General features: G+C 37.9%; 1 protein-coding gene across 1 annotated transcript; it reads left to right on the top strand.

Moving 5' to 3' along the window:
• Positions 1 to 85: 85 nt before the first annotated feature.
• On the top strand, positions 86 to 19,993 carry LOC133818930 (nuclear pore complex protein NUP160). The gene is made up of 27 exons (XM_062252043.1): positions 86 to 406; positions 544 to 676; positions 814 to 1,078; positions 1,193 to 1,253; positions 1,648 to 1,805; positions 2,553 to 2,638; positions 9,144 to 9,248; positions 9,350 to 9,453; positions 9,554 to 9,674; positions 10,355 to 10,537; positions 10,700 to 10,892; positions 11,016 to 11,593; positions 12,167 to 12,329; positions 12,460 to 12,731; positions 12,833 to 13,020; positions 13,819 to 13,895; positions 13,996 to 14,342; positions 15,215 to 15,283; positions 15,364 to 15,679; positions 15,853 to 15,975; positions 16,094 to 16,202; positions 16,295 to 16,366; positions 16,501 to 16,633; positions 16,887 to 16,994; positions 18,470 to 18,610; positions 19,133 to 19,306; positions 19,406 to 19,993. The coding sequence occupies exons 1-27, from the start codon at positions 195 to 197 to the stop codon at positions 19,436 to 19,438; spliced, it is 4,524 nt and encodes a 1,507-aa protein (XP_062108027.1). The 5' UTR covers positions 86 to 194; the 3' UTR covers positions 19,439 to 19,993.
• The last annotated feature ends 554 nt before the right edge of the window (positions 19,994 to 20,547 follow it).

Raw genomic sequence — 20,547 nt, 5'->3', positions numbered from 1 at the left:
GGTAGTTTGGACTTTTCCTATTTTAGAAATGGCTCATTTTTATTGGTCGAGTCCTGATTCAATTTTAGGGTTATTTGGCGCAATTTCCCCGCCGGGTTGATCAGGCCATAGCTTAAAACCCCAAATACAGTGATACAGTAGAGAGTAGGGTTTTACTACTCTCTCTCTCTCTCTTCTTCCATTTTGGGACGGCGATGGCAACTACGTGCACTCTAGCTGGCGTGGAAGTCCCCATTATCGGCAGCGACTCCGTTAAATGGATCGACCTTGAGCTTCCTCCTTCCTCTGCTGCCATTGCCATTGCCGATTCTGAAGCTAATCTTGATGTTGGAACTACTTGTACCCCTCTCGCTGACGATTTCGCGTCTTCCTCTGCCATCGGCGACCCTCCTACTTATCTCATATGGTTTCTCTTTCCTTCCCTCGCTTTTTTTGAATTTCGTCTTGTGATTATGGAATTGGTCTCTGAATCTTTGTTTGAAAAGAGTATGGAGTTGTTGTTTACTTTGAGCATGTATATATATTATGTTTTTATTATTACAGGAGAATCCACAAGTCTCTCCCCACTGCTCTGGAGCTACTTGAGTTGTCTGCTGATAAAGAATTTCCCAGAATTGGATTGCGAATCGCTTTCCCGGATGCGCTCTCTGCTTTTGCTTACGTCTGCAAAAACGAGGTGCCTTTAACTGTGTTCTTAGTGTTGATAATCTTGGAAATTTCGTTTTGTAAGATTGAAAGAGAAAATAAAGAGATAGATGAAGAAAGTGCAATATGAGTTTCGTTAAGATTTAATGATATTGTGTTTGCATTCAGGTTGATGTAAATTCTAGAAACCACCCTTACCTGCTTTATGCATTGACTGTGTCGGGAATTGCTTACCTTTTGAGAATAAGAAACATCTCGGCATACAAATCCTACTTCATTTTGCCAGCGGAGGATGTGATCAGAGTGTTTGACATGCGGAGTTATGGCCATATAACAAGTGTAGCAGCAATGCCTTCTGGATGTCTTATAGCTGGAAGAACCGATGGATCTACTGGTTGTTTTCAACTAGGCATGCCTAACCCTAGTGCTCCAGGTACTGCGGCTTCATGTTGCTTCCTCTTTCTAGTGTGCCTTCAACTCAATGGCTGAAGGATTTTGTCTTGGACAGCATAACATCTGTTTCTAATGTTTTCTCTTGTCCTTTCAGCTTCTGTGCTTGAGCTTCGGGATGATTCAGGATTTGGTCGTTTATGGGGTCTTGTGTCAAGGTACTTATAAGCTATCTCGTTGCTAGAATATTCAACAAAAATGCATTCTCAAGGACATCTGTCTTGTAGCATACTGTATATGGTAGTTTTACATTCTTTATTCACAGCAGACTCAGATAATGTCATACTATTAGTTTTATTGGAGGTCCTTTGGTATATGAGTGGTTGAGCATTTTTGATTGCAAATATGTACATATTAACTCTTCTTGAAAGTCATTAATTTTGATTCTTAATAACAATTTCTTTAGATATTTAAAAATAAAAGAAAGTAAGCAACTTCTTCATGGTTAGCTAGCGAAAGTAATTATTTCAAACATACCATCATTTCTAATGCTTAGTGTTTCAGAAAACATAGCTATTGATATGATAACTATATACTAAACATTTTATGCAGAGGTAGAACTGTTGAGGCAGTACAAGATTTGGTGGTAGCAAAAGTTTGTGGAAAACGACTTTTATTTGTGCTTCATTCAGATGGGACACTTCGAATTTGGGATCTTTCAAGTCATACCAAGGTCTTTAGCCATAATATGAATCATCCGACATTAACAGGCAAATTTCTCTACTTTTTCATGAAATTTCTTTCACTTTTATGGTTAAGAATGGACATCTCTAATAACTTGTCAAGTGAAAAAAAAAAATAGAGAGAGAGAGATTCTCCCTCCTATTGCTAGCTATTCCTATTTTACGTACGCAGTAGCAGTTACTTACCCAAAATCATGCTTATCTATCAAGTAGACAGGCAGTTCCAGTTGGAATTTTGACTATCTATCAAAATAGATTTCAGACAGATATTAAAACTGTTAATAACCCTTCACTTAAGGGGAAGAGATGAAGGCTTAAAGAGAAGAAGGTTTTTAACAGTCTTGTTTTCTTTCACATTGAGTGTCTCAATTGGAAATAAGGTTCTTCATGGTCATCTTGTTACCTTGAGCATATGATGACAACTTGTCATTCTATAGTCTGTTACTTTGCGTGTAGCTCTCAGCTATTGAGATCACCTTAAACCCTAATTAGCATGGGAAAGCCTCTTATTTTCTTTACATGAAATAAGCAGAGACATATGCTGCATCTAATGTGCCTTCTGATGAGTTGGGGATTGGCCTTTTATTTTGCTATAAATTAGTTTCACCATATGTTTCTGGTCGGTACCTTCTTTATGCATGTCTCTTAGGGGTCAAGTATTTCTTTGCGGCTGTTTTTCTCATAGTTTGTGTAGTAATGTGGTCTTTCTATAGTTGGATGCCTTTTAGTGCTCTTAAACATTTTTTTCTAATGTTTCGTATTTCGTACATCCAGGAGCTGCATTGGTAAGGCTATGGATTGGTGAAGCTGATCGAGATTCAAGTGTTGTGTATTTGGCTGTCTTGTCTAGACATACTTCGGTATGTAAATCAAACTCGAGGTTTCCTTCCTACATATTTTATTTCTTCCTATTTTCTAGAATTTTGTTGAGAGAAAAAAGAAAGTAATAATTTTGTTGAAAGAAAAAAGTATGGTGTTTGATAGATAGAATCAGGGTTTGTGAAACTTTTGTGTTGATTTAAGGTCTTGGATGTTGAGAGTTGAAACCTATTATTGGCACTTGGATCTGTTTTTGATAGGCCACCGTTAACCTTTGTGTACGCGCGTAGAGGCAAGGGCAGTAACAGTGAGGGTACTGAGCTGGCATAGTTTGTTATATGAGAGATGCTAGTGTATGGGAGGGTACAGGGTACTTGGCTAGGGAAGGTATATGTGTATATGGGAGGGTACAGGGTACTTAGTTAGTTATGGACTGATTGAGTGTGTAATCAAAGGGAGAGAACTAGGCTCTCGAACATCCTAGCTACTCAATACAGACAGTTATTCATTTTTCTGGCCATTTGCATTCTTTCTGGGTTCTGTTTCTAATTTTCTGTGCAGGAAACTCTACCAAAGTGGTATCAGAGCCACCGAGACCATGGGACCGAAGAAGGATTCACAACTTGAGCTGGTGGAGGATCGCTTGGAGGCCGTTCAATCGGAATTTACCCGGAGTTTGGAGGAGGTCCGATCTGAATTCCAGCAGCTTCCGAAGGAGATTGACTTGCTGAAATCAGAGGTTCAGCGATTACCGGAGATCGAGAAGAAAATGGATTTCATACTTCTGAAATTGGCACAGTGGTTACCTCAGTCAGAGAAGATGACTTCGCATTCGACCGCAGCAAGCATCGATCGTGGTCGACAAGCAGTAGAGGGCGACGTTACATCGACCAAGCATCCGAGCTCACCTCCGTCGACTGTTTCACCGATCGCACACCCGGGAGCTCCACCGTCCACGGCCGTTCCGGACACATTGCTTCCGACCCAGATTTTCGGAACCGACTACAGACCTCCACGAATGGAGCTTCCACTTTTTTCGGGGGATAATCCAGAAGGCTGGATCTGCAGAGCGGAGAGATATTTTTTGTTAACGAGGTTAGCGGAACCTCAGATGCTAGAAGCTGCCATTGTTGGGCTGGAAGGTGATGCCCTAACCTGGTTTCAGTGGGAAAACCAGCGGAGACCCATTCGTTCATGGGCAAGTTTGAAGCATCAATTATTGCTTCGGTTCCGTGCAGTTCCCATCGGAACGGTGTCGGAGGAGTTCATGTCAGTTACCCAGACGTCCACAGTTCGTGATTATCGCCTCCGTTGGGAAGCTTTGGCCTCACGAGTTCCCGACGTGCCGGAGCATATCCTCGAAGGCAGTTTCGTCAAAGGTCTGAAGGAAGAAATTAAGGGAGCTCTGCATATTTTGCAACCAGTTGGGCTGGCCCAGATCATGGACACGGCCCAGAGAGTGGAGGAGGGCCACCAACTGTTCACAACGGGCCAAACACCGAGAGCTTCAACACCCAGGCCCAATCTAAGTCCGATTGTTCCCTCTCGGCCACCCATGCACTACGCATTCCCGAAACCAGCACCCACTACCGTTCAACAACCTTCATCATCTTCGTTTGGCGCGACTCAAGCTTCTGTAAAAACTGCAAGAAACCCACCAGTCCGCCGGTTGACAGAAGCTGAATACCAAGAAAAAAAGGCACGGGGAATATGTTTCAGATGCGACAAAAAATATCACTGCGGGCACGAATGCGACCAGAAGCTTCTTCAAGTGATGTTGATTTTGGATGAAGAGGAAGCCAGTTCCCCATCCGACTCTCCTCCCCCAACACCTGATTCTGAAGAAATCTTAGTTTCTGAGGAAACATTAGCCACCCTTTCATTAAATTCTTTGGTGGGAATAACATCAGCCCATACCATGAAATTGGCGGGACACATTGGGCAGCAGGCAGTGACGGTCCTTATCGACAGTGGGGCTACCCACAACTTCTTATCGATGGACGTGGTAACGGCAGCTGGTATTTCGATTACACCCACCACCTGTTATGGCATTTTACTGGGTACCGGTGGCAAAGTTCGAACGGAGGGAATATGTTCTCAAGTAGCTTTGGATTTGGGCGCTGTGCGCGTTGTCGCTGATTTTTTACCGCTGGATTTAGGTGGGGCGGATGTCATATTGGGCATAAAATGGTTAGAAACCTTGGGTAATATGGAGGTGAATTGGAAAACGATGGTGATGCGCTTTGAAATGGCTGGAGTTTGGGTAACATTGCAAGGGGATCCGAGTTTGTGTAAATCTCCCTTCTCTTTGAAAGCGACGATTCAGACAGTAGAGCACGATGGCATTGGGTTTTGGGTTCAGCTGGGTAATTTGGCAGCGGAGGTAATCGACGAACAGCCACAAACGCCACTGCCAGTGGCCCAATTACTCAGTCGTTTTGAGCTGGTTTTTTCTATGCCATCCGGACTTCCACCTCCACGAGCAAGGGAACATTCGATTTTGTTGAAGGAAGGGGTGGGGCCTATTTCGGTGAGGCCTTATAGGTACGCTCAAGCGCAAAAAAATGAAATAGAGCGGCTGGTTGTGGAAATGATGCAAGTAGGAATTATTCAACCAAGCACCAGTCCGTTTTCTAGTCCCGTGCTACTTGTGAAGAAAAAAGATGGCAGCTGGAGGTTCTGCGTCGATTACCGTGCTTTGAATAGGGAAACGGTGGCTGATAAGTTCCCTATTCCTGTGATAGACGAGCTCTTAGATGAGTTACATGGAGCCACAGTCTTTTCCAAGTTAGACTTGAAGTCGGGATATCATCAAATAAGAGTGGCAGCAAAGGATGTGGAGAAGACTGCTTTTCGCACTCACGAGGGACACTATGAGTTCCTAGTTATGCCTTTCGGCCTTAGCAACGCCCCAGCCACATTTCAAGGCCTAATGAATGAGGTGTTTCGTACTTTTTTGCGAAAATTTGTATAAGTATTTTTTGATGATATACTTGTGTATAGCAGGTCACTTGAGGAACATTTGGGTCACCTTGAGATAGTGCTGGAACAACTAAGGGTGCATTGTTTATATGCAAACAAGAAAAAGTGTTTATTTGCTCAACCAAGTGTGGAATATTTAGGGCACATCATATCAGCTGAGGGCGTGGTAGCGGACCCTAAGAAAATTGAGGCAATGCAAAGCTGGCAGGTTCCTACATCATTGAAGGCGTTAAGAGGATTTTTGGGACTGACGGGCTATTACAGAAAGTTTATACGTGGGTATGGGCAGATTGCAAAACCGTTAATTGACCAGCTGAAAAAGGACGCTTTTGGATGGAATATGGAAGCCGAGGAAGCATTCAAGACCCTCAAAGCAGCTATGTGTACAGCCCCTGTGTTAGCACTTCCAGATTTTACAGCCCCTTTCATTGTAGAGACAGATGCGTCTGGGACAGAATTGGGTGCGGTTTTGATGCAAAACCAGCGACCCATAGCTTTTTTCAGCCAGGTACTCTCAATTCGGGCTAGTACAAAATCTGTTTATGAGCGAGAATTAATGGCAATAGTGCTAGCAATACAAAAATGGAGACCGTACTTGTTGGGAAGGAAGTTTATTGTGAGAACAGATCAAAAAAGCCTAAGGTATTTGCTGGAACAAAGATTAGTGGCAACTGAACATCAAAAGTGGTTAACTAAATTGCTGGGTTATGATTTCGAAATACAGTACAGGCCGGGGTCAGAAAATCGTGCGGCTGATGCATTATCTAGGCAGCACAGTTAGATAACTTTCGCTGCCATTTCGATACCCAGCATTGTATCCATACCTGATTTAAAGGCACACGTAGTTTCAGACCCAACTCTTTGCAAGATAATGCAGGATTTGAAGCAAGGGAAGGATTGTGGTGGTTACTCGCTGGTTGGGGACTGTTTGAAGTTTAAAGGACGCATGGTAATACTGCCCGTGTCATCACCATTTATTCCTCTTTTACTGCAAGAGTATCACAGCGGCAATATAGGGGGACATTCTGGTGTTTTTAAAACGTTCCAGCGGCTGGCAGCTGATTTTTACTGGGCTGGGATGCGGTCAGCGGTTCAAAAATTTGTGGCTGAATGCAGTATTTGTCAAAAAAATAAATATGTGGCCCAATCCCCTACTGGGTTACTTCAACCACTGCCTGTTCCAGACCAAATATGGGAAGATATATCGCTGGATTTTATCGAGGGACTACCCATGTCGAATGGTTTTGATTCAATATTGGTAGTGGTGGATCGCCTAAGCAAATATGGGCATTTCATAGCACTTCGGCACCCTTTCACGGTAGTAACGGTGGCTGCTGTTTTTGTCAGAGACATTATCAAACTTCATGGAATTCCTCGTTCAATTGTGTCTGACAGGGACAAAATCTTCATCAGCATTTTTTGGAAGGAACTTTTCCGCCTACAAGGGACATTGTTGAAGAGGAGCACAGCATATCATCCACAAACAGATGGCCAAACAGAAGTGGTGAATAGATGTCTCGAAACATACCTCAGATGTTTCGTAAGCTCTAAACCGAGCCAGTGGTCGAAGTGGTTGCCGTGGTCAGAATATTGGTATAACACAGCCTATCATTCAGCTGCTGGAATGACCCCTTTCAAGGCTGTTTATGGTCGCGACCCGCCACCTCTAGTCCGATATGAACCAGCCAGCACGCGGGTATCGGCGGTGGATCAAAATCTGCAATTGAGAGACGAAATTCTGGGGTTGTTGAAACAGAATTTATTGTGGGCTCAACAAAAAATGAAGGCACAGGCGGATAGAAAGAGAAGGGATGTCCAATTTGAGGTAGGAGACCTCGTTTACATTAAATTGCAGCCCTATAGGCAAAGAACTGTTGCCAAACGACTTAATGAGAAGCTGGCCCCAAGATTTTTTGGCCCTTTTCCTGTTAAAGAAAAGATCGGGAGTGCCGCTTATCATTTACAGCTTCCACCAGATGCATCAATTCACCCAGTCTTCCATGTTTCGCTGCTGAAAGCTGCTTTGGGACCTAATCAACAAGCCACCAAGCTTCCACCAGGTCTGACCGCTGATTTAGAATGGATTCTGGAACCCGAGGAGGTGCTGGATTTTCGGCCAGGCACCCACAAAGCACCACCCCAGGCGCTCATTAAGTGGGCAAACATTCCTGCATTTGAGGCCACTAGGGAGGATTTTCGAGTAATCCAAGACCAGTTTCCCAGCTTTCACCTTGAGGACAAGGTGCGACTTCGAGGGGGCGGTATTGATAGGCCACTGTTAACCTTTGTGTACGCGCGTAGAGGCAAGGGTAGTAACAGTGAGGGTACTGAGCTGGCATAGTTTGTTATATGAGAGATGCTAGTGTATGGGAGGGTACAGGGTACTTGGCTAGGGAAGGTATATGTGTATATGGGAGGGTACAGGGTACTTAGTTAGTTATGGACTGATTGAGTGTGTAATCAAAGGGAGAGAACTAGGCTCTCGAACATCCTAGCTACTCAATACAGACAGTTATTCATTTTTCTGGCCATTTGCATTCTTTCTTGGTTCTGTTTCTAATTTTCTGTGCAGGAAACTCTACCAGTTTTCAACTTTAAACCTCTAGTGATGGATGTTCAAACCTTGCAATGGCACTTGTTCTGTTCAAACTTTAAAGCTCGTTTGATTTCTTTTTTTACCTAAGCTTCAATTTTCATATCTTCTTGAAATCTGTAAAAGGCTTGTATTCGATCTACTTGATGTCTTCATTCAATACACTTATTTTAAACTTGAAGTGTGTCACTGTGATGTGTGAGATGTTGATACATGCTTGCAACTTCTTTTGGAAGGTAAGGCATGTAAGCATAAAGGTTCAGTTTTGGTTTATTGGTTTGTTAGTGCATAATAAAATGGAAACTCTTGAGATGATGCCAAGAAAAAAGATACCATGTAAGTAGTTATCTGTAAAGAAGGGGTAACTGTGTATAGATTGGTTAGTCTATTTTTGTGTTGTTAAGTTGCCTTTTTAAGTGAGTGTGAAGTAGGGTGAGAGTTTTTGAACTTTCGACCTCAACATTAGTTACCAATTAGGCTAAGTTTATAAATCAACTTGTTTTAAAACTATTGTTTAATCTGCTTAAGAAATTAAATCTAGTTTGGGCATTGCCAAAAAGTTGTTCAGTGGTATTTAAGGGTTTTACTTGGTAGTAAAGAATTTTAAATTCAATTTGGAATTAACTGTTTTGGCACTGGTTTGGATTGTTTATCTCGGGGGACTAAGAGAATTTTTAAGAATGTAGAAGGATGTGGATTATGGGCATCTGGTATGAGAATTTCAGGATTTTCTTCTATGTTTATCTTTAGATAATCTATACTCTCAAAGGTTTACTAGTTATAAAAAGAGTAGAGAATATCAAATAGAGCATCATGCTTGGTCAAGTGGAAGACAACAGAACAGTGGCAGTTTTTGTTTTAGTATGCTGAACATGAACTTATATCCTTAAGTATAGTTAGTCGCATCAACCTGAGATTGTGCTAATTATTTCACATGTGATTCTTATTGATTACTTTGCCTACCTTTAAAGGATGTTAGCTTCGAGATGGTTTACTTGTACAGTCTGCACTGTAGTTTGGGGGACAAAATTGTTTTGCTACTGGATCCTTCAATTTCAACTATTCCCTTGGAAGATGTAAGTAATTTGTTTTATCCATCCACTGTTTTGCTGTTGATTTCATTGTAGTTTGATGCTTTGTTCCTTTACTAAGGGGGTACTCTTTTGGCTTTGTCAAGGGGGCGTGCATTGATGTCAAGCTTACTTCAGATAAGATATGGCTACTGAAAGAAAATGGGTTGGTAGCTCAAAGTCTGTCTCATAACAACGTAAATGTTGATGTGTAAGTGCATAAATAAGCCTTGGTAGTCTTTAAATGTCCAAGTTTCCAACTATATTTTTATCTTAGCTCAAGCTATCTCCTCTTTTGCTAACTTTTGTAGGGAAGAGACAAGCTATTACACTTTGCAGGAAGAATTTGTTGCTGATCAGCTATTTCAGAGTCCTGAGTATTTGTCAGATGACCTTTTATTGATGACTCATTCAGTTTTTTCATCTGCGAAGGTACTTCTTTTTCAGTTGAAAGGAACAAAATAATTTGAGCAAGTGTTTAGGATCAAGGGTCTCTTTTGGAAGAGTTAATTTCTTAGGTTTTGTTTCCAAGGGTTTCAAAGAGACTCCTCTTCTCTGCTTTTTTGACGAAATGGAGAGATGTTTATTGTGTTAAATACCTAGTTTGCTTGGGCCGTTCTCATTTTCTGTGTGAGGACTTCTTGTCCCCTGTTTGTATTTTTTTAATTAATATATAATAGTGAATTGGGAATTTCAAGTGACCAGTTATGTACCCTGTCTTCGAAGAAAATATTATGAGTTTTTCTCAAATTGTCCAACTAGCAGATTTTTCTAAAAACCATATGTTTTTTTGTAATGGGGAGATTTTTTCCCAACTGTGGGATACAATTAGAAATTGGGTAGTTACATGGGTTGTCTTGTCAATGCAAAGGAATTTAAGGGTTTATTGTTTGCTGATTTGTTTGTGGTTGGAGTTTTTTGTTGTAATATTCTGGTTTGTAGATGTTTAAGAGTTTTTCTGATTGTAAACTTCTGTTCTCAGACTTGTTTGTATGGTCTCTATATTAACACAAGAATTTTTTCTTTCACCCACAAAAGTGGCATGGCATGTCAGAAGTTCTTAACTGTTGAAAATATTGCTTACACATTATATCTAATCAAAATTTTGCCAGGCTCAAATTTTGTCAGTTGTATCTTCCATTTTCTTACGAAGGCTGCTTCATCCTGGAGTATATCACAATATTGCATTGCGTGCAACTTTCCTGGACTATAATAGACACTGGACTGACTCTGATTTCCAGTCGTTAACTGCTGATGGATTAAAGAAGGAAATCCTTTCTCTGATTGAAGATGAGGTTTATTTTTCAATTCTATTAATTCTTACTTCCCTTCTCTGTCTCTCTGACAAATCCTGATGTATATGTATACTTTATCTTTTTTCCCATTTTCTGGCTGTTTTTTGAAAATAGGTTACTAAATTTTAGTGCACTGATGATAACAAATGAATTGTGTGGCAGGATGTCAGTGAAAATTTAGTGTCAATTCATTGCTCTTGGAAAAACTTCTGTTCTCGCTACATCCTTAATTGGTGCAAGAGCAATGCACCTTGCGGTTTGCTTGTTGAGTCAATAGCTGGCTCTGTTGGCTTAATCAGAAAAAGTTCAGTATCTCTATTCCGCTGTTCAGAGGACATTGAACGGTTACTTGATGGTATGTCAGTGATCCTTATTGTATTTGAAGTTGGAGTGATTCTTGTTTTGTTTGCTTTGACATTTTTTTTCTTTATTTTCTTTAGCAAATTTCTGAACTAATGTTTTTATGTTCTCATTTTAGGTTTTTCTACTGATGAAATTGGTGATAGTGCTGTTAGTTTTGGTATAGAATTTTTTGACAATAAGCATGAATATGGGATTCTAGTTGATCTGCTCAGATGTGTCATTAGTATCAGTCAACAACTAGGAAAATCAGCGTCTGCTATATTTTATGAATCACTTGTTAGCAGATCCATTTTCCCAAGTGAAGAAATTGTTCCTCATGTATTGAAGATATTAGAAATTGGATATAATTCAACGTTAGTGGCTGTGAGTGTATCTGAGTTTGGTAATGATATTGCTTGGGAGAAAAAACTGAAGGATCACAAAAGCTTGAGGAAATTTTCTATTGACATGCTCTTATCTCTTCATGCCTTGTGTGAGAATGCTACTACGTGGAGCAGGGTTTTGAATATTATTGAAAATTATCTAAAGTTTCTTGTACCTCGGAAAATGATACAGAATTTGGATGCCATCCCTTCCTTAAGCATTAATGCTTCCATCTTGGTCCAGGCTACTTCTCAAATTTCAAAGACAATGTTTGAGTCTGCATTGGACATTCTTATTTTCCTAAGCTATCTTGTAAACAACAGTGGGCAGGTTAGTGTTTTAATTATCTTTCGTTTGTTTTTTCTTTGTTATTATTGTTGTTTTCTTTGTTTTGATCTAGTTTAGAGTAAATATTTATTTTGGCAGAAGAAAATGGCTTTGTATGCATTTATGAAACAAAAATAGCCACTTACTGAAATTAAGAAGCAAACTGTGGATGCCGTGATTCATGTAGCAATATCTTCCTTAACCGTGCTTTGTCTTCAGCAGATATGCAATTAAAAAGTAAAGTCCCATTTTACCTGTTGATAAACCATGATGCTCTTGCTAGACAATACTCAAATTGTGTTATGGGGTTTCATTTATACTGGATGGGGGATTGTAATGTGTGATTTATTTATTGTTGTTGTTATTATTTTTGTGTTTGTTTGCACTTGCATATCAATTGCTATAGTTCCCTGCTCCAAATCTTTTAGGGTTAGGTGGAGATCTCCCATTTTGAGCTTGGACCCACTAAGCAAGTTTGAAGATCCCCTTTTTAATGTTATTTAAGCTATTTCAATGAATTTCCCTATTTCTTTCACAAAAAATGTTCTGGAACTTGAGATTAAATTTGGCATGCAGATCCATATGTTGCCTGACAATGTGTCTAAGATACAATTGGAGATGATTCCCATGATTCAAGAAATCATTTCTGAGTGGCTTATCATTCACTTTGTCACCACCACGTCATCTGAATCAGCATCAATTGAAGATTTCAGCTCTCAACTTTCTCTGTTACAAATTGGTTAGCTTTAAAATTTTTCATGCACACACACACACACCAAGCGTATTAATTGGAAGATGCAAGGATTTGGGGTTGCAGAATTTGATGTTATGCAAGTCATGTTGATTTCCTATCAATTTTCATGGTCCAGATAACAATGCAAGCAAAAGATCATGGAATGAAAAGCTTGGCAAATGCGATTTCCCTTTGGCTTTTGTGCTCTTGTTAAATACCAGAAGTTCCACCAGAGATAGTCATCTTTATTCAAAATATCTTCCAAATTTGCATGACATTATTAGGTCTGTTCGGAATTTCAGTAGCTGGATTATTTGGGGCAAGACCGGGGAATCATCTACTTTCTTGAGCCATTCAACTGAGCTTGCATTGATCCTGCTAAAGAATGGACAGTATGATGCTGTTGAGGTTTGCTTCCTACAGCTGGAACTTGATTTCCATTAAGATTTTTCTTTTTCTTTTATTAAATTGACTATTAATTTGTTTGTTTATTTATAATTTATGTAAAGCTCCTACTCGGTATGGTCGAGGCACATTCACAGAAGGAGAAGACATTGGAAACTATTCAAGATACCGATGTTGGATGGTGCATACTTCACCATGTTCTTGGATGCTGCCTTCTTGCTCAAGCACAACGTGGATTGCATGGAAAGCTGAAAGAGAGGAAAGTCAGTGAGGCTGTCAGATGTTTCTTCAGGTATTCTATATTCTGTAAGCTTTTCATGTGGCCTTTTCTTTACTTATTTTAATATTTATTATTTAATTTTATAAATAGAAAAAATAAAAAGTATTTTTCTAAAAGTAAACTAAACTATGATGAAGGAACCAGCGATCTACCAACCAAAAAAAGAAAAGCAGACAATTAGACAACTTTTTTCCTGTCATGAGTACTTGATAGAATAAGGAAGTATCTTAATCGTCCATTTGGCCTTATCAGCTTCATTTCCAAGTTGGGTCTTTCCATATCATGCTTGATCCTTCATTCCTCCTGGGTTACTGGTCTATTTTCTGAAAAATTCAACATCGGAATTTCTAATTCTTGCTCTCCCTCATATCAAGTTTTCTAGTGGAGCAGAAAATTTTCTCCCTGAATTGGAATTATAAGGACCCCTTGTATATATATGTATAAATTCTATAACAATGAAAGAATACTAATGTTTTTGAGTTTTGATGCTAGGGCTACTATATGTTTGGAATGACCCAAGGCCAGTATAGTAAATTTATTTTCTTTAGTAGAATCCGTAGCTGTAGTTTAATCATGCCTAAGACAGATATGGCATGTTTGCTTATATGTCATATTGCCTTTTAATAATTTAAATTCTTTAGCTCTTTTAGTAGAAGTATCTCAGAAACTGGTGTTTCTTGATTATTGAGTGAAGCTAGGTAGGTCATGTATGTTTTGACCAAAATGAATATTTTTTTGAGGTCATTGCTCCCTTGTCGACTTGCTTAAAGTTCCGCATTTATTTTGAAATATTAACAATTTTGTATTTAGAGCTTCATCCGTGAAAGATGCTGCCCAAACTTTGCAGAGTTTGCCTCCAGAAGTAGGAATTCCACATCTTGGCTTCAGTAAGTTAGTCTTATTAGAATTTCAGTTACATATTAACTAGATCTTTCAATATGGCTGTCATTGGTACCAAACTTTTTGCTTGTTTTGTTGCCATTGCAGGTGTTAATGCATCAGGTGCTGCATGGAAGCTACATTATTATCAGTGGGCAATGCAAATATTTGAGCAATATAATATTAGTGAAGGTGCATGTCAGTTTGCTCTTGCTGCACTTGAGCAAGTCGAGGAAGCTTTAACTATGAATAGTGAGCACTATGGTAGAGATCCATTTGATGAATCAGCAACTATCATTAAAGGACGACTTTGGGCAAATGTCTTCAAATTTACATTAGATCTTCATCACTTTTACGATGCATATTGTGCAATAATATCAAATCCAGATGAGGAGAGCAAGCACATTTGTTTGAGGCGTTTCATAATTGTACTTTATGAGTGCAGTGCCGTTAAGGTTTCTACCAAGCTACCCTCCCTTTACCACACCCTCTATTTACTTTCTTCATTTTCAGTGTTCTCTTTTAATTTCATCTTTGGTAGATTGTGCGGTAGAATATATCAATGATTTCAGGAGATAATATTTTAGAAAATCAGAAAGAGAATTATATGTCAGTAAAAGTATTTATCAAAATATTTGGAATAGCCAAATAAAGAGTAAATATTTTTCAAATGACAAACCAAAATGTGAGAGTTGACATTTATATGTTGTATTTAATTAGCAGCAAACTTTGTTTAGGCATTTTATTTCTCTATTTTGGAGATAGTATTCCTGCATTGCCATCTATTTAAATGATGTTAAAATGTTGCAAAATATATTCCAAATTATAAGGATTTTGTGATAAACCTCCAGTTAAGTTTGTTTATAATGGGAGGCCACGAAATGACTAAAGGCAGGGCTGTTTTGTTTGTTGCTTTATTGTATTTTGTTTCCTTCTTTTATCTAGCTGGCATTTATTTAGGAGGGGCTGAGTTGTAATAATTCTATAGGATCCTAGCTGACATCATGTTATGCTGTCCAATACCTACAAATAGATGTGGGGGATTCAATTGTAAGGGTAGCTGGGAAATAGAAGAGTTTTACTAAGGAGAGAGCAGCCCTCTAGAAAGGTTGTAAATTGAAGAGACTAGCCTCTCGAAAGCTAGGTGTATTCTTTGCCACTCTCATCAATAAAGGAATTCTTTGAGGAAAATTTATTCTTGTGTTCTGAATTATAGGTAGAAAATTCTAGTCTAAAGAAAATTTTATCAGATTGTTACCTTTCTGCTGAGTCTAATGTTTCCTTACATGTTGATTGCTTTGAATCTTATATTCATTTTCATTGTTAGATTCTTTGCAGTGGCCAGCTTCCATTCATTGGTTTAATTGACAAGGTAGAGCAGGAGCTTGCCTGGAAGGTATATCTTTGTAAAGTAATTTGTTCACCATAGTCTCCTTGTAGTTAATGCAATTTAATGGTAAGGTAATTTGTTTGCAGGCAGAGCGCTCAGATATTTTAGCAAGGCCAAACTTGTACAAGCTGCTTTATTCTTTTGAAATGCATCGACACAACTGGCGAAAAGCGGCAAGTTACATATATCAATATTCTACCCGTTTAAAGACTGAAGCAGATCAAAGAGGCTACCAACAGAGTTCATTGGATTTGCAAGAAAGATTAAATGGGCTCTCTGCTGCAATCAATGCGCTTCATCTTGTTCATCCAGCATATGCTTGGATTGATCCTATGTTTGAGAGGCCTGTCCATGAAGCGCATTATCCAAGTAAAAAGGCTAAAAGAACAGTAGAGGAAGAACGTAATAGTGCAGCAAGCAATTTTACTATTATTATGTTGACATCTTCAATTATTTTTTGTGGCACAGAATTATTTTGCATCCTTCACTGACAATGCCATGAGATTTGTGTTGTTGGAATTTTGCATTGCATCTTCTGTTTGTTCGACTGAATACTATGTTTGAATTTTTCGCAGAAGATATAGATATTCAACCCAAAAAATGGCGATGTATTGATATCGAAAGAATTGATAATGAGTTTGTGCTAACATCGGCAGAATATTTACTTTCATTAGCACAAGTGAAATTAAAATACAATGGTAAGAATATTATAATTTGGCTTTGTGATAATACATCCTCGAAACAATTTAACTGTTGTTTATACCCTTTTCTTTGTGTGTGTGTGTTTCTTATTTATTTTTCCAAAATATTTTACAGAAATTCGTGAGAATTTGCCCAATTTGATTGGTATTTTAGTCGAGGCAGATTTATATGATATGGCATTCACAGTTGTTCTAAGATTCTTTAAAGGTTCAGACTTGAAGAGGTATAACTCTTGCTCACTATAAAATATCATCAATGAATGTGATGAGGCTTTGCTCTCTTAAAAAGTATGACTTGGAATCTGTTTCCACTCAGGGAACTCGAAAGGGTTTTTACTGTGATGTCAATGAAATGCTGCCCAGATAAAGTTGATTCATCGTGGACAGGGTAAGATCCATCCTTCTTGTTCAACTAGCATTACATGTTTTTCAAGAACTTTGCATCCATATCTGGTTGCTATTCTATTTTCCAAATTTAATGCAGTTGCATAAAAATGAATTTGTATAATTAATCATTTTCAGGGATGATCGCCAAAAGCGTCGTCTTCTGTTAACTTCATCAAAGAATGAAGTGGCTGTACGCGGTTCACCTGATATTAATTCAACTCAACAATTCAAGGGAAATAGTCAATGGGCTTCTCTTGAGCGTTATCTTGTTAGTATTTCTGCCTACTCTAAATTGATCAGTTTTTAATCCTGTAATGAAACTGAAAGATTACCTGTTATTTGTTCCATTTTTATGAGTTAAAAATGTATTCTGTTATTAATACATGGAAAAGAAGGTTAAGTTTTTTACATATGGATCCTGTGAGTTTAGCTCCCTCTCCCCTTCCCCATTTAAGGCTTTCTTAACTTCTTCAAGTCACTTTCTCATTTTCTTGTTCTTTTTATATGTTGGTGATTGTTAGGAAAAGTACAAGGAATTTCATGCCAGATTACCCTTAATTGCTGCTGAAACTCTTCTTCGTACGGATCCTCAAATCGAATTGCCTCTCTGGCTTGTGAACATGTTCAAGGTAATTTTCTAGTTACAAGTTCACTGTTTTTTCTAGCTCTCGTAAGGTTTCCTTATTAATGTACTGAAGTTGATTAGGCTTTTCTAGCGCCCATGCAGTTTCAATGTTAATGTACCTATTCCCTTGTCAGAAGTTGATTAAGCTTTTCTAGTCTCCATGTAGTTTCAATGTTTATGTGCTCTTTCTTTTATCATTGGACTATTTTTTCGAAGAATGTAATGGACAACTACCCTGTTTTCATAAAAATAAAGAAGTCCAGTGGCACACATATATACAAAAAAAATAAAAAAATTGTGATTCTTTGCATTTGGAACTTTTGTTGTCAAAAAACCAAGGGACACATATTTTGAGCATTGCTACAAGGCACCCTAGGGTGTCCAACACCCTAGGAGGTTGCATATTGCCATCAGTGTGATTTAATATCAAGTCTCACATATTTTAATTTAATTGAAATATGTGGGACCTGATATTTACTTCCACCAATAACGGTATGTCATGTCCAAGGATGTTGGGCACCCTAGCGTGCCCTTTAGCATTTCTCATATATTTTACATGCATGCATGCGCACACAAATTTGTGTGCATATTAAGTACCCATATAAGAAGTTAAACTAACATGCATACAACATTAAGTTGATGTCAACATGCTCATCTGAGAATTGATATGTGGGTATCAAATTTATTGAATGCCAAGTTTTCTTGGGGGCCAAAATTATATGATCTTATTTTACTTACTACTGGTTATCATTTTTCATTCTATTTATTCAATTCACAATTTCAATAATTAATTTTATTGGTTATACCTTTGTGTAACATATCACTAGATCTAGGCCTATCTTATTTTAAAATAACGCTAAGCTTCTAATATGGCTGCAAAAAGATCAACAGTGTAACCAGAGAGAAAAGAAGAAACAGAGGACTATGGTAATAAACCCCAGGAATTTGAGAGCCTGGTCTCTCTTACAAGCACTCAATGTCAAAAAGCTGCCTAATCTGACCTCACCTTTAACACCCACTTGTATTCCATTTGCTCCTGCATAAAACAGAAAGAGCCCAAATCCCTATACAAAGTAACACCCGAGAATATTCCCTTCAAGTCAGCCAACGATTGGTCATACAATCTACACACCAAAACTTGCATTTTCCTCACCCCTATAAATTTTCTTAGTTCTTTTGAACATTCCTTCTATTGATATTTTTCTCCCCTTTTATCTTTATGAGAAATCTGATTGTAACATCTTCTAAGGCAGTTATTTAATTCCGTATCGTTGCTATTCATCATGAAGTTACTCTTCCCAGGACACAAAGTATCCAGGAAAAGGGGGTCGGCAAATTTTTAGGGGAGATGTATTATATCCTAGATTAACTTGAGTCTTTAGTCATCCAATTTTCATACTGCTGATTGTATCTTTTTTTATTTTTCAACTTTACAACTGAGTTTGAAATGATGCTCATCATTTGCTGGAATTATGACAGGATGGTCGAAGTGAAAGGTCCTGGAAGATGACTGGCCAAGAATCAAATCCTGCATTGTTATTTAGGCTATATGTTGATTATGGTCGTTATACAGAAGCTACAAATCTTTTGCTTGAGTATATAGAATCTTACGCATCAATGGTATTTTCTTTTCCTCTCCTATATTTTTCTGAAAGTCAAGTAATTAATGTAAATGCAGTGACAGGTTGAGCCATTTCTTCGTTACAATAATGCTAAAATTTCCACGCTTTCAGTTGGGTCTGTTTTTCCTAGGGGATAGGATAACTGTATTTATCTGGATTTTCTAGATTATGTCTTTGCTGAACATATTAGTATGTTGAGTGTCTTGCATATTATATAAAATTATTGTCCATTGGCTCTATAAGCTGTAATGGATAATGCAATATTGTGGATAGATTCCTTGGTAGTAAAAATAATTATCTCATGAATCTGATCCTCTTACCTTATATTGTATTTTAATGAATGTCAGCCCTTTGTTCGCTGTCATGAATCTTTTAAAATTCTTTGCCAAGGCATGACTTCCTGACTATTGTTTTCATGTTTGTGATCTTTATACAGTTACAGTATTCACTACAACTCTACCTTAAGTTCTCATTTGCTCTAGTCAGCTAAGTATTTTTCATTTTATATCCCATTTTACAGAAACCAGCAGACATAATCAACCGTAAAAGACCATTTGCAGTTTGGTTTCCGTACACTGCAATCCAGCGTCTCTGGTTTTCACTCGAGGAACTCATCAGTTTGGGTCACATGGTAGATCAATGTGAGAAACTCAAAAAGCTTTTACATGGAGCTTTGCATAGACATCTGAAGCTGGTAAAACTTTATTTTCCATCTGCAGCGATTTATTAGTGTTTAACCCTATGACTTCTTCGCATGAGGTGGCATAAGACGACTTTATCAATGCTCTTTCAGGTAAAGGTGGACTCAGACGACTTGAAGATCTAAGTTGGTTATTTTGTGAGAAGCACAAAAGAGTAGTAATTATTCGGAAGAAGAGTACCAGTTCTTAGTTACATGACAATTTTGGCAGGAAAATGTATGTATTCGACCTTGTTATAGAATATTTAAGCATTGTAAATTTTTTGCATTCACAGAGTAGGACCGGTGTCACTTATTGTTGTTGAAAAGCTCGATATTAGCAGAAATAAAACACGTGCTTGACCTAAAGAAAGAACAGTGAAATTAATTTTGCCTACGACGAACTAAGAAGTATCCAAATGACAAGGTATGCTCTGCTGGATCCAAAAACCGAAATGATATGTTGCTTTACAAGTTCCAAGTTGAGTGCTTTTTTTTTCAACCACTCGATAAAAATCGCAACGAACTAGAAACAAATATGAGATTGGAGACTGATTTTTTTGTTCTTTTCTAGAGAATTCGTTATGTTAGAGGACTCCGACATTTTTAATAAGAACATTGATATAGGACGCCCATATGGTGTCCAGTAACGCCTCTTCATGGCTGTAATTTAATGTCAAATTTTATATTTAAGTTACAATATGTTTTTAAATAGCACTAATAATAATAATATGCCATGTGAGATGGTGTTGGTGTTGGGCACCAACGATACTCAGCAATATTCGATTAGATCATCAAAGCAATAACTATTGGTATACATTGTTCATAATTACCTTCAAAGAACTGTACGATTCTTTAGTTCAAAATTTCTTATGTTTTTAAAATATTGTAATTTTATATTCAATATTTTTTTGATAAATATACCTAATGTTTTAAAATGTAATATTTTTATAAGCATTTTTCGTTATGTTGTTAAAAAAATTAAGTATATTTATTGTTAAAAAAATTATTAATAAAAGTAACATTTTTGAAACACTTTGTGTTTTAGCCATTATTTACTATTTTAAAAAATTTATGATAAAATGTTACGAAGAATAGTGGGCTCCATTAATATATATATATATATATATATGTTCTTGTGAGTAAAATAATCTACTCTACTAGTTGCAACTAAATAATTTAGTAAGCAAACAATGTCAACTGATAAACTCATTAATTAAAGAACCAGTCTGATATATACCTCCTAGGAAGATAGG

This window comes from Humulus lupulus, chromosome 2 (assembly GCF_963169125.1).
Source record: "Humulus lupulus chromosome 2, drHumLupu1.1, whole genome shotgun sequence".
In the NCBI taxonomy this organism is placed as follows: Eukaryota; Viridiplantae; Streptophyta; class Magnoliopsida; order Rosales; family Cannabaceae; genus Humulus; species Humulus lupulus.
The sequence above is the reverse complement of the archived record's forward strand: the minus strand, read 5'-3'. Positions and strand labels throughout refer to the sequence as shown.

Coding starts and splice junctions, on each gene's coding strand:
- LOC133818930 (XM_062252043.1), top strand. CDS start 195: ATGGCAACTACGTGCACTCTAGCTGGCGTGGAAGTCCCCATTATCGGC. Junction 12,330..12,459: donor ACTTTCTCTGTTACAAATTG/GTTAGCTTTAAA, acceptor TTCATGGTCCAG/ATAACAATGCAAGCAAAAGA. Junction 12,732..12,832: donor GACAGTATGATGCTGTTGAG/GTTTGCTTCCTA, acceptor ATTTATGTAAAG/CTCCTACTCGGTATGGTCGA.